General features: G+C 38.7%; 1 protein-coding gene across 1 annotated transcript in view; it reads right to left on the bottom strand.

Moving 5' to 3' along the window:
• Window positions 1–14,763, bottom strand: part of LOC136326525 (leucine-rich repeat-containing protein 37A3-like) — a 50,710-nt gene that overhangs the window by 22,983 nt on the left and 12,964 nt on the right. Inside the window, exons 3-6 of the mRNA XM_066262614.1 lie at window positions 14,562–14,633; window positions 11,541–11,612; window positions 10,828–10,908; window positions 817–888 (exon numbers count right to left, since the gene is read on the bottom strand). Coding sequence (XP_066118711.1) covers window positions 817–888; window positions 10,828–10,908; window positions 11,541–11,612; window positions 14,562–14,633 — 297 coding nt within the window. The remainder of the gene's footprint in view (window positions 1–816; window positions 889–10,827; window positions 10,909–11,540; window positions 11,613–14,561; window positions 14,634–14,763) is intronic.

The following is a 14,763-nucleotide window of genomic DNA, read 5'->3' on the forward strand; positions in this document are numbered from 1 at the left end:
GTAATTTCAGAAAGCTATTCTGGAAGAAATTTAAATTTATTGGCATCATCAAATTAATGACCATGGTGCAGAGTACAATCTTTTGTCTATTGTTTTTATTTTACCATTATCCTACTTCTCATTCTCAATTGTATCCACCATTGGATTACTCTTAAAACAATGCATAATGTACAACTCAATCCTTTCTCCTTTCTGACATCAATGGTGTTTCCACATGCACCTACATGTCCCAGCTCTGAGTGTGTTCTTCAGCACACTGCCTCCCTCTGCTGGCTGTTCTGTCCACGTGCACCTACATGTCCCAGCTCTGAGTGTGTTCTTCAGCACGCTGCCTCCCTCTGCTGGCTGTCCTGTCCACGTGCACCTACATGTTCCAGCTCTGAGTGTGTTCTTCAGCACGCTGCCTCCCTCTGCTGGCTGTCCTGTCCACGTGCACCTACATGTCCCAGCTCTGAGTGTGTTCTTCAGCACGCTGCTTCCCTCTGCTGGCTGTCCTGTCCACGTGCACCTACATGTCCCAGCTCTGAGTGTGTTCTTCAGCACACTGCCTCCCTCTGCTGGCTGTCCTGTCCACGTGCACCTACATGTCCCAGCTCTGAGTGTGTTCTTCAGCAGGCTCCCTCGCTCTGCTGGCTGTCCTGTCCACGTGCATCCTTTCTCAGTCATTTTTTTTTGTGCCAGTAACTTTTGTTCAATAATAACCCACTTAAATTTTAAATTATGACATTTAGTCAAAATCTAAAATACTTGATCTTTGATGAAAATAAGAAAGAGCAGAAACCATTTAATGAGCCACGAGATTGCTGTAATACTTACAAATATTTTAATGCTGGCAATTTAAAAAGATATGGATCTTCGATAGTGGTTAGGGGGTTACGATTAAGAATTCTGAAAAACACAACAAAGTTAAAATTATTTACATTTTCAATAACTGGCATGAAAATTTATATTCATTTTGTTGGTACAAAACTTGAAGTTAGCCTGACCAGGCGGTGGCGCAGTGGATAGAGTGTCCGACTGGGATGCAGAGGACCCAGGTTCGAGACCCCAAGGTAGCCAGCTTGAGCGCGGGCTCATCTGGTTTGAGCAAAAGCTCAGCAGCTTCAACCCAAGGTCGCCAGCTTGAGCAAGGGGTTACTCGGTCTGCTGAAGACCCACGGTCAAGGCACATATGAGAAAGCAATCAATGAACAACTAAGGTGTTGCAATGTGCAACCAAAAACTAATGATTGATGCTTCTCATCTCTCCGTTCCTGTCTATCCCTCTCTCTGACTCTCTGTCTCTGTAAATAAATAAAGAAAAACATTTTAAAAAAATGAATGCAAAACTTGAAGTTAAAAAAAAATAATTTTCTGTCTTTACCTACAGATCACCCTAAGAATTCCTAAAGCATTCTTTTTTAAGGAGCGATGCAGGTCTCTAAATGATAAAGCGGAGAACAGAAAGTTAAGAAAAAAATTACGTAGCAAAGAAAAGAAACATATGCTGAATAACTTTTCAGATTAAAAAACCTAGGTCTGACCTGTGGTGATGCAGTGGATAAAGTATCAACCTGGAATGCTGAGGTCACTGGTTTGAAACCCTGGGCTTGCCTGGTCGAGGCACATATGGGAGTTGATGCTTCCTGCTCCTCCCCCCTTCTCTCTTTTTCTCTCTCTCTCTCTAATAAATAAATACATAAATAAAAATAAAATAAAATACCTAGAAGTGACTATGCTATTAGGAAGCTCGTGCTCTACAGGAAATACTACATCTAGTGCCCTCCATAATTCAAAGTACTTTTCTTTCATCTCTAGAAATTAAAAAAATTCCACAGTTTAAATCACCCAGTTAAAGACAAAAATGGACTAATTCTTAGGTTTTGGAGCCAAGGAAGGAATAAATGTAAGAGGAACTGGTGAAAGCCCCACTCCCATCACATACCCCCAAATACAGCACAGATTTCATTAGATTATATGTAATCACCATATAATCACCAATACTTGTCAATTTCTTGACTATTAGTGCCTGACATTTACTACATAAAACATGTTTGTTTAATACATAAATAACATTTTGTTTACATATCAATGAAATGAACAAATTTTTTGACACAAACTTTTATTCCAAATGCTGGAATAAATATTCTTCTCAATTCTTTAAAACAAACAAGCAAAGCAAAGCAAAACAAAAATGAACAGGAAGAAAAAAATACCTGTCATTAGGTTAACTCGACCCAAGAATCATTAGTGTACTTATGAAGCATATTATTAAGGTGATTATCACAGGTAATATCCATTAGACTGCTGTCATCTGTGATGAACATTTCACATTTAATCATTACAATAACCTTATTGAGAGAGATTATTCTGATCCCATTTTACAAATAAGGAAACTGAGGAACAGAGAGGTTGTCCTAGGCTGCCAAGTTACAAAGAAGCAGAACTGGAATCTGACTCCAAAGCCTTTGTTAAACCCATATGAATAAAAAGGGGTTAAAATAGCTGTTACTTTAATTCTTAGACCACTAAATAGGGAAATACCTTTCAAATTTCAAGTATCATTTGGGACAGCCTCTATGAGAATTACATTTTCTCTTTTCATTCCTGTTCCCAAATCATCTCCCATAATTAAATAACTAGCTTACAGTCATTGAGACTTAGGGATTTGAAACCATGCTGTAGGCAAATCAGTGAAAAGGGTGCAGTAAAAACACCTGAAAACTCATCCCTAAAAAAGCAACAAAGAACTTGCAAAAATTGTGACAATCGATGTTTATGATCTCTGGCAACCAACAAGCTTGCAGAAACCTAGGGAACATTTATCCAAGAAAAACAGTTAATTTCTGGAAGAACAGGATCTGTGTTGCTTTAGCACATCATAGACCTTTGCTCTCCATTTGAGGGGTAACCTTGAAAATTAGTCCACAATCCCCGGTACCACAGGGAGCAGAACAGAACAAAACTCTCATTCCCAAAGATCGGTCATTTCACCTGTCCAGTGATTCCAGTGGAGAGATTCAGCCGATGTGTACCCATTCAGCAAAACCGATACCCACTTTTTTACTGAGTTTGGCAAACTGGTTGTTAAAATGGCATTTTTAAATGGTTGTTTAAAATGAGCAATCAGGGTTCTCTCTACGTTGGGCATCTGGGCAGCCACCCAATGTGAGCATCACAGGTTTACATTCCTTACTCTTTTTTCACGTTCATCAATGCAATAGCATATTTTTTCCTTTCATTTTTTAGAACATTAAATTTCACAGGGGACATTGATCAACAAGAGTACATAGATTTCAGGTAAACATCACATCATTTGAACAGTAGATTATGTTGTATACATACATATCACCCAAAGTCAAGTCATTCTTTTTCACCTTATATATGTCCCTCTTTATACCTTCCCCCCAACCCCAATCCCCATGTTCCCCTGTAAGGCCAGTGGCTGTGGCCAGGCAGGTTCATATTAGATTAGGGCAGATGGTAGAGAAACTATGAAGCCGAAAAATGGTGGGCTATTTTTATTAGAGTCTCACAATGGCGATGAGCAAGCAGGCAGGGTAAACCACTTCCCTCTCTCAAGCTGAAGAGCATACAGGTCGGGGCAGAAAGAACCCCTTCTCTGGCAAACAATAGCAAACAATGGCCGCTCACATTGGCAGCAGGCAATTTGCAAGGTACACTGTGCTGCCCTGATTGCAAACACCTGCAGCCCTACGTAAACTATACAGGCATGGTGCTGCCCCCTGCTCATGCACCAATCAGGCAAACTATAAGCGAGCAAGCCTAACATGCTTGCTTGCCCAACATTCCACCCCTTTAGGGTTGCTGGCTTCACAATCTACATGACAGGTCTCTGCCACTATGGTCCCTGTGCAAGGAGTGAGGTACATTACATAAACAAACAGACTAGAGCAACATGAACATGGGGGTGCATGTGTCTTTATATACCAATGTTTTTGAGTTTTGGGGGTAGATACCCAGTAGAGGGATTGCTGGCTCATATGGTAGTTCTATTCTTAATTTTTTGAGGAACCACCATACTTTCTTCCATAATGGTTGTACTAATTTGCATTCCCACCAGCAGTGAATGAGGGTTCCTTTTTCTCCACAGCTTCTCCAACACTTGTTATTACTTGTCTTGTTGATAATAGCCAATCTAACAGGTGTGAGGTGGTATCTCATTGTAGTTTTGATTTGCATTTCTTGAATAGCTAGTCAAGATAAGCACCTTTTCATATATCTGTTGGCCATTTGTGTGTCCTCTTGGGAAAGTGTCATTCAGGTCCTGTTTGCATTTTTTAATTGGATTGTTTGCTTTTTTATTGCTGAGCTTTGTGAGTGTTTTGTATATTTTGGATATTAGCCCCTTATCAGAGCTGTTGTTTGCAAATATCTCTCTTTAGTTGACTGCCTGTTTGTTTTGTTGCAGTTTCTTCTGCTGTGCAGAAGCTTTATAGTTTGATATAGTCCCATTTGTTTATTTTTGCCTTTACTTCCCTTGCCTTTGGGGTCAAATTCATAAACTGTTCTCTACAGTCAGGGTCCATGAGTTTAGTATCTATGTTTTCTTCTATATAAATTATTGTTTCAGATCTTATATTTATGTCTTTGATCCATTTTGAATTCATTTTTGTGCAAAAGAACAAGCTGTAGTCCAGTTTCATTCTTTTGCATGTAGCTTTACAATTTTCCCAGCACCACTTATTGAAGAGGCTTTCTTTTCTTCATTGTGTGTTTTTGGCTCCTTTGTTGAAGATGATTTGCCTATATACATGTGATTTTATTTCTGGGTTCTTGATTCTGTCCCATTGTTCTGTGTGTCTATTTTTCACACAGATTACAGACAGCTGTTTTGATTATCGTGGCTCTGTAGTATAATTTGAAGTCAGGTATTATAATGCTTCTGACTTTCTTCTTTTTTCTCAGGACTGCTTTGGCTATTTGGGTTTTTTTAATTTTTTTTTTTTTTTTACAGAGGCAGAGATAGACAGGGACAGACAGACAGGAACAGAGAGAGATGAGAAGCATCAATCATCAGTTTCTCCTTGCGTGTTGCGACTTCTTAGTTGTTCATTGATTGCTTTCTCACATGTGCCTTGACCGCGGGCCTTCAGCAGACCGAGTAACCCCCTGCTGGAGTCAGCGACCTTGGGTCCAAGCTGGTGAGCTCTTTGCTCAAGCCAGATGAGCCCACGCTCAAGCTGGCGACCTCGGGGTCTCGAACCTGGGTCCTTCCGCAGCCCAGTCCGATGCTCTATCCACTGCGCCACCACCTGGTCAGGCTATTTGGGTTTTTTTATGGTTCCATACAAACCTGGTGATTTCTTTTTCCATTTGTTTAAAAAATGCCATTTGAATTTTAATGGAAATTGTATTAAATTTGTATATTGCTTCAGGTAATATGGCCACTTTAACTAGCAACAACATACTCAAAGTGCTCGTAATAAGGTTCATTCAGTCCATAAGTGCAAGAAATTTGACAGAACTATGCTTATAATATTTATTTATTCATTTCATAAAACTCATTATACTTTAGATAAAATATATTTTAATCCCCTTGCATTTGTTACTTCATTAAACATATAATGTAAAGAGTAAAAGTGTCAGACAGCCAGGGGATGACAAGCTCCAACTGAAAATATCTTAATAACAGTATTATTAGTTTTTGTCAGGTATTATTTAATATTTTTTCATTAATATTTTAAAACTCTTTCTTGTAACAATCTATAGTAGTTTTGCGTATGTCTTTTATTGTTCTCATTTAAGTATTAAATGCATGAAATAATAAACTACCTTTCGGATTATAGTTCTTTTATACTTAAAATAGACATTAGGGCAAGAAGTGTTTATTAAATTATTTGAATCCCACCACTGGGGGTTCCCTGGAAGACCTCACATGGAAGGTTTAACTCTGACCTGATGGGAGTGGCCTAGCACAAAAGCCTCCCTCCTCAGGGAAAAAATTTTTAAGAACAATACTGGTACATGTTTTAACACAGCAGCTGCTGAGCCAACGGATAACAGTTGGAGCAAAAAAAGAGCCTAACGAAAAGCTTAAAAGAAAAAGCTGAGAAATGATGTGCATAGAGACTCTGAAGAGCTTCAGCACATGCCCGGGAAACTGGAAGACCATGAGACATATTCCTGGAATCTAGAATAGAACTATTATGTTAATAAGTGAGTTCACCAAGGGTGCAGGATACAAGATCAATTTGCAAAACTTAGCTATATTTCTATACACTACCAATGAGTAATCCAAAAAGAAAATTAAGAAAAGAATTTCATGCATAATAGCATCAAAAAGAATGAAATAGCAAAAAATTTAACCAAAGAAGTGCATGACTCTTATACTAAAAACTACAAAACACTGGTCAAAGAAATTAAAGAAGATGTAAATAAATGAAAAAGACATGCTGTGTTCATAGATCAGATGATGATACTGTTAAAATGGCCCTACTCCTCAAATGGATCTATGCTTTCAATGCAATCCCTATCCAAATTTCAACTGATTTCTTTCTAGAAACTGACAAGCTCTTCTAAAATTGTATAATGATTCAAGGGACTGAGAATAGCTAAAATGCTTTTGATAAAGAAAAACAACATGAAAGGCCTCACATGTGCTGGTTTCAAAACTCAATTCAAAGCTATAGCAATCACAGTATGTTACTGGCAGATGGCTCCAGTACTGACATCTAAATTGATAAAACAGAATTGACAGTCCAGAAATCAATGCTCACCTGTATTTTTCATTGTTCTTTTAACTAGGGTGTCAAAACACTCCAATATGGAAACAATAGTCTTTTCAAATGGTGTTGGGACAATTGTACATCCACATGCAAAATAATCAAGTTGGTCTCTCCCTATACTTCACACTATTTATAAGAATCAACTCGAAATGAATCAAATATCTAAATGTAGAAGCTAAGGGTATAAAACTGTTACAAGAAAACAAAGAGTTAATCTCTATGACCTTGTATTAGGCCAATAGTTTCCTAGATAGGATACTTAAGGCCCCCCAAAATAAAAACAAAAACAAAAACAGGAAAAATAGATAAATTTTATAAAAATATAGAACTTTTGTGCCTCAAAGGACACTATCAAAAAAATGAAAAGGCAACTCACAGAATAAGAGAAAATATTTGCAAATTATATATTTGATAAAGGTCTACATCCAGAACACAGACTATGTGAAGATTAATATCTATGTGTTGCCTGACCAAGCGGTGGCGCAGTGGATAGAGTGTCAGACTGGGATGCGGAGGACCCAGGTTCGAGAGCCCGAGGTCACCAGCTTGAGTGCGGGCTCATCTGGTTTGAGCAAAGCTCACCAGCTTGGACCCAAGGTCGCTGGCTTGAGCAACAGGTTACTTGGTCTGCTGTAGCCCCACAGTCAAGGCACATATGAGAGAGCAATCAATGAACAACTAAGGTGTCGCAACAAAAAACTAATGATTGATGCTTCTCATGTCTGTCTGTCCCTATCTATCCCTCTCTGACTCTCTCTGTCTCTGAAAGAAAAAAAGAAAAAAAAAGTAAAAAGAAAAAGAAAAAAAAATCCATGTGTTTATCCCTAGTGGAATCAAAATATGGAGCCACTCTCAAGTATCCTATTTCCTCCTCTGGCCTTTAGTGCCGTCTTCTCTTCACCAGGGTTGTGCCTGGGCAAAGGAGAGAAGGAGGGAGAGCGGACTCAACAGCTCAAATTTCAGGGACTTTACAGCAACTGTTTTTCCACAAACCACAATATGAGTGATTGCGTATTTGCACTATGTATCATTTCCACTTCGCATCAATGCCCTCATTTTACAGATAAACAGTGTGCTGATTCCTCGTTCATTCCTTTTTATGTTTATGGGCTTATCTTTTTTTGTTGTTTGTTTGTTTTTTTTTGTATTTTTCTGAAGCTGGAAATGGGGAGAGACAGTCAGACAGACTCCCGCATGCGCCCAACCGGGATCCACCCGGCACGCCCACCAGGGGCGACGCTCTGCCCACCAGGGGGCGATGCTCTGCCTCTCTGGGGCGACACTCTGTTGCGACCAGAGCCACTCTAGCGCCTGGGACAGAGGCCAAGGAGCCATCCCCAGCGCCCGGGCCATCTTTGCTCCAATGGAGCTTCGGCTGCGGGAGGGGAAGAGAGATAAAGAGGAAGGAGAGGGGGAGGAGTGGAGAAGCAGATGGGTGCTTCTCCTGTGTGCCCTGGCCAGGAATCGAACCCAGGACTTCTACACGCCAGGCAAAGGCTCCACCATTGAGCCAACCGGCCAGGGCCTATGGGCTTATCTTAATGAAAGTAAAACATGGCATTGATTTTTATTATTCTCATAGACTATCTCAGAGTCAAAGTTTTAAAGATATTGTTCTATAAAGTTAAGGAATCATGCTACCTGTTTTCCAACTCTACTACAAGGCCATAGAACTCCAAACAGCAGGGTACTGACAAGCAAAACAAAACAAAACAAAACAAAAAACATATACATCAAGGGAACAGAATAGAGAAATCAGAAATAAACCCATGGCTTTGTGGTCAATTAATATTTGACAAAGGAGGCAAGAACATACAATGGGGTAAAGAGAGTCTATTCAAAAGAACTTACACAACTCAGCACCAAAAAACCAAACAATTCAATTAATAAATGGCCAAGGACCTGAATAGACACTTCTCCAAAGAGGACATACAGGTGGCCAACAGACATATGAAAAGATGTTCATCATCAGTAATCATCAGAGAAATGCAAATTAAAACCACAATGAAATATTACCACATTCCTATCCAAACGCTACCATCAATAAATCAACAAACAAGTGCTGGCAAGGAGAAGGACAAAAGGAACCCTTGTGCGCTATTATGGGAATGAGGATTGATGCAGTCCATGTGCAAAACAGTATGGAGTTTCCTCAAAAAATTTAAAATGGAACTGTCTTAAGACCCAGTGCTTCCTAAAGCAAATTAGCTTTGTCCATTAAGAAGATTTGGCCCAAAACAAAGGATCCCTGTACCCAACACACACTTATGGTATTGTGACAATCATCTGAAAGTGTGAAATACAGAGTTTTAAAAGTACAGCTCTATTCAAATCACGTGGTAGGGTATAAATTTATTTCTAACACCAGCTAGCTCTGATTCTCTCATTATATTTTTCTGTCATTTTAGATGAACGAAGAAACTCAAAATTAACAACTCAGTGCCTCCTCTGTTATCAATCTTTTTTCTTTTTCCATTGATTTGAGAATGAGAGAGAGAGGATGAGGAAAATGGGGGGGGGTGCAAAGGGAGAGAGGGAGGAGAATCAACTTGTTCCACTTATTTATGCACTCGGTGATTGCTTCTTGTATGTGCCCTGACTGGGGATCAAATCCATGACCTGGTATGTCAGGATGACGCTCTATCCACTGAACCACCCAGCTAAGGTATGAATCTTTTCTAACCTATCACCATTTTCTACATTGTCTCCCCACTATCTTGATACCCTTCTGTAGAGATGCTGGCATAGCTCTCATGTGCTTTCCCATCACATCCATCTTCCTCCAGCCAATATAAAAGTTTCTTGGGGATAAAGTCCCTGTCGAATTCTTCTTGCTAAGTCCCAGCACTTAGCACAGTGCTGACACACCATGGACATGCACCCAGTAAATGTTTTTGAATAAATTTATTAATATTTTTCAACTGTGTTTCTGCCGGTTTTTTTTTCCTGTGTTGCCTTCATAACTATAGTGAAACACAGACTCTTATAAGGGACTCTCGGTGTCCCACAGTGCTTAGTGAAGGTGGTGAGTTTAACACATTATACTGACGCTACCAAACCTCCTGGTGGAGGGACCTAATGAGCATGCTCTCTGCTGCATTGCCGAAAGGGAAACTGGCCCTGAGTGTTCTGCCCCAAGTCAGGCATCAGCAAATGAATGAGAGAAGAGGGGAGGCCGCTACAGATGGGCATCTGCAGGAGCTGTCAGTCCAGCTGCAGACACGCCCTAAACACCTGCATCTAACCCAAAACGAATTGTGTGAAACTGGGTTTCTGAACCACAAGACAGTCAGACAGTCTTTTCTGTACTTCAACCTGAGTCTAAAATCCTTTTCAGGCCACTGAACACACCCAGTATGATTTGCTGGGGTCAGAGAAATCACAGAATTTTCCAACTGAGAGGGAATAAAACCCACAGTCTTTACTGAATGTAGTCAGAAAAAATACTGGAATCAGGTTATAGCTCTGTATTTTCTTTATGAATTTATGCACACACCTTCACACAGACAGTGTATTTTCCCATACCTCAAAGGTTCCCATTGCCCACAGGTAATTCACTTCAGAGGCATATACTTTCTGAAAAACAATGTTCTGGGTGATCGAGAAGAGAAGTGCCCTGTGGTAGGTTCTTGAGAATTCATTCTGCTTTTCCCTTTAAAAAAGACTCCTGTCTAAGAAACACCTGGACATTTTGCTTTGAACCAAACCTAATTCTTTCAGTTCTATGCTGCATACAGATGAGCAGTCAGGAACCTTGCACATGAGCAGGAATCAAAGTGAAATGCACACGTGGAATTTCAAGGACCATTCACATAGCGGAGCAGCAGCACCACTGGATTTCCTGCAACAATGCTACCTTGAATGTAATTTGCCGGGTGCCTTCTACTGCCCACGCTGAGGGCCAGCACTGGGGAAAGCAGAGCGTGCCACCTCTGAGTCAGACAAGTCTCTCAGCCTCTCTGTATGCAGTGTTTTTGAAAAATGAATGTTAAGCCACCCTTTTTGAGAGCTCAAACTGGGCTTACACTCAGCTAACCAATCACTGTATGATGTTTTTACTCATAGCTTTTTACATGTATCCATCTTTAATTTCACTTACATTTTCTCTAAAAACTGCATTCTATGCCAGGCCTCAAATGTTCCCAAGCTCAGTTTTTCTAATGAATTGCAGCTCAGATCTCTATAAAAAAGACAAAAAAGAACAAGGATATTCTTTAGGACCATTTATCCTTTGGCAGTGATTCTAATTCACCTATGATAAAACAACCTCAATACCCCTCCATACTGTAAATAAGTATCACTGTGGAAAGTATTTGCTTATGATTCATGCTTTCATGTTTATGCATGTGGTGCATTATATACAGAACAGTAAGTGCCCAAATACTTGTGTTAAGTGATCTTTATGTTTCTAGAAAGGGTTACACAACTTCAACACTATTGACATTTTGCGCTAGATAATTCTTTGATATGGGGACTGTCTTGTGCATTATAGGACGTCGAACAGCAACTCTGGCCTCTGCCCACTAGGTGCCAGTAGCGTACCTTCTGTTCTGACAGCTAAAAATGTGTTTGGATCTTGTCACCTGGGTGCAAAATCACCTTGGTGGAGAACCACTGCTGTAGAATGGTTCATTCTGATCTGTGAGATAATTCTCAGGGTAATTTTTGCTCCAGACAAAAAGAATTTGCTACATTTCTTTAATATCTTTCTACTAACAAAATTTTAATCTTACTTTAAAATGAATAACAAAGAGGTTTACAATTAAGTTTTATAAAAATTCTAAACATAATGAAGATATATTTATAACTTACAAATGCTCCAGAAAAGGAAGGTTTTCAAACACATTTCTCTCAATAAACTGGATTTTATTGCATGATAAGTCTCTAGAAAAAGTAAAAGAAAAATATTGCCCCAATTAGCTACTACATGTCTATTAGTAGAAATAACTGGCAAAGGTTAGAATGATAATACTGAATACTTGGCTGTAGTCTAAACTCTGAACAGAATTGTGATCTGAGCCTTCTACAGCCCTAACCCTGCCCTCACCTCTCATAAGTGTCTCACCTTCATGATCATCTTAAATATTAATAATATATACAACTATAGATCTTGATAGATTGTGAAGGTGATCTTCTAAGAGCAAAGGAATTGACCGGATGACCGTTTGTGGTCTCATCAAGTTCAGATTATGAGCTCCAAGTCTTTATCTTCATATATAATTACATATTTCTAACATTAAAAGAACTGGTCTCACATTTACACACACCTTCTTGGTTTAGTTGTTTTTCTAGGCTGGTTCAATATCAGAAGAAATAAAAAATGCCAAGTCTCAAATAATTGGAAGGAATTTACTCTTCTAATTGAATCAGAACTTTGAACTAATTCAGAATGATACTTTCTATTGATAGAAATTCATTTTTTCTTTTACACTGCTTTACTAATTCATAAATTTAGTTGCTTCAGTTGTACAGTGCTGGGACAACGAAAAGCAACATGGTGCTGGATTTTTATTTGAAAACACCCACTCTTGTCCATCGGTTCCAGCTTAGTCCCTCCCTTCTCATCTGGACGGTGTAACTGTCTTCTGACTGGCGTTTCCATCTCTAGTCTCTCCCTTTCTAATCCATCCTGCACAGTCACCAGATCAACTCTCCAGAGTGGTTCTCAAATGCCAGCCAGCAGCACTTGGGAACTTATTGAAAATACAAATTCTCAGCCCTACTCTGGACAGACTGAATCAGTAACTGTGGCGGTGGAGCTTGAGTTTTAATTCCAAGTGATTCTGTTGTAGGCTGGTTTGTGCTAGAGAGCGGGTGTGATAACATGGTGGCTTGGCATGTTATCCTTAACTTGGCCTCCAAACCCCAGAAGATCTGGCTCTCATCTCCTTCTCTGCCTATTTGTACTCTGCAGGTAGGCACAGTATTTTTTCTTGTTTTGTCTTTCTCCATGCTCCTGCTGCAAACTCATTCTACCCAAGATGTCCATCTGATGATCCCCAAGGGCCCTTCAAAGCCGTTTTCAAACGGCATTGCTCTAGTAACATCTTCACTGCTCCAACTTGAAGTCTCATTTTCCTCTGCTGTGTTCCAAAACCAATCTATGCCTGTTGTGGCGCATATGCATTTCTTCTTTTTAACCCACTTATTTATGCGTCCTATTTCCTTTGAGCATGAACTTTTTGAAAGTATGGACTAGGTCTTGCTCATCTGCATTGTCTATGATGTTTAAAACTGACTTGAGAACATATGCAAACTCAAATATTTGTACAATAGCTCAGAAGTAGAGGGAGGAAAATGTTTTAAAGGAAATGCAGTTTTAGTCCTTCACGGCTCCCTCCTGTGTGCCTCTGCAGCCCTTCCTTCTTGTGCATTATGGTTTGAGCTTCTGCATAGACTTTCCCTGTGAGATTATGTAGAAGGGTAAGAGCCCTGTCTTACCTTTGTGCCGACAGTACTAAGTACAGGGCTTGGCATACTTTTATTCTGTTTGTTTATGGATTAACATTTTTTAATGAAAGGGAATACTTATGCTAGCATGAAATAATTAGCTTACCATGTATTTCACAGTAGATACTATGAATGACCTAATCTATTTAGCAGTTAGTTAACTCAACTGTTTCTCTCCATTTTATTTGTAAGGGTTGGAACCAGAGGGCAGTGATACCCTAGCTGACCAATATGAAAGTGGTTGCCCCTTGAGGCTGGGAATGTTTGATAATTTAGAAGACTATTTTCAGTGTCATGGGAGGCTCCTTATACCCACTTCCATTTAGCCTTCTACATTAGCAAAAAGAATATTCGCTAAAAAGCATCATTAATTAGTTTAATAAGAAGTAGTGACATACATAGCTCTGGATGCCATGGACAAAGGATAAGCATTAAGTTTTTGTAGCAAAAAGTATCACTTTATCTCTAAATAGATAGACTTGGTGGCAAATGTTTCTTTAGACAAGGCTAGAGAGATTTTTATTTTGTAATAAATGAAGTTAGAAGCATTTCTGATAGGCTCACTTAGTGTAAAAATTTCTAACTATATTATTTAACCATCATTTTAAACACTTATTTTTCATACTGGTGTAACAATTTTTGCATTGAAACCCTTAACACCAGTCTGTCCTCTTGGTAAGTTATTATGTTCTTTCCCAGACTCTTTACATAATTCATCTGCTTAAACACTCAATATATAAATGTTAATCTCCTGTAGATTAAATTATCAAAAAATTCTGGTTTAATGGTATTCAAATTAATGTAAGTGTTGTATTTTTTCTTGTCCTACAGTGACAATTCAGGGTTAACTTGAATTCCTCCCATTTTAATAAGTCAGTGTTTTAAAACCTTTGCTGTAAAGGCTGGACAGTAAGTACTTTAGGCTTTGCAGGCCACAGACAGTCTGTCTCACATATTCTTTATTTATTCCTTTTCTTCTTTCTTTTGCTGCCCTTTCAAAGTGTGAAAATTATTCTTAACTTAAGGGCTGTAAAATAATACACAATAGACCCAATTTGATCCATGGGCTCTAAACTAAATGTGAATATAAGTAGATAGTATATGAACACATATAAAAAGGTTTCTATGGGTACCTATGATTACTCAGCTCTCATTACCATTTTTCCTCTATAACTAACTATTTTTTCTATCTATATAATTAAAAAATTGAAAGTACATGGAAGATATTAAATGCTGGAGGTTGGCAGTAGGTCTACATAACTTACAAAATTGCATAATTCTATTCCTGGTAGAAATTGAAGAGATTAAATCAGTTGAACCCCTTATTTATTTTATAGATTGTTTAACTAAAAACTCATAAAAAAATAAGTATAGTAAACTTACAAATATTTGAGAGATAGCAGTCCTTTAAATGAATTTTTTTTTAATTCAGTGATTTCATTTCCATTGAGAATTCTGAAAAAGGAAAAAGTTATTTCTGGATCCTAATGCAAAATAACTGTAATCATTAACTACATCAAAATATCCATGGGGAAACCCGAGTAATGGTGCCCTAGAAACACCCTAATTTAACTTGCATTTAATT

Source organism: Saccopteryx bilineata, chromosome 2 (assembly GCF_036850765.1).
Source record: "Saccopteryx bilineata isolate mSacBil1 chromosome 2, mSacBil1_pri_phased_curated, whole genome shotgun sequence".
NCBI lineage: Eukaryota > Metazoa > Chordata > Mammalia > Chiroptera > Emballonuridae > Saccopteryx > Saccopteryx bilineata.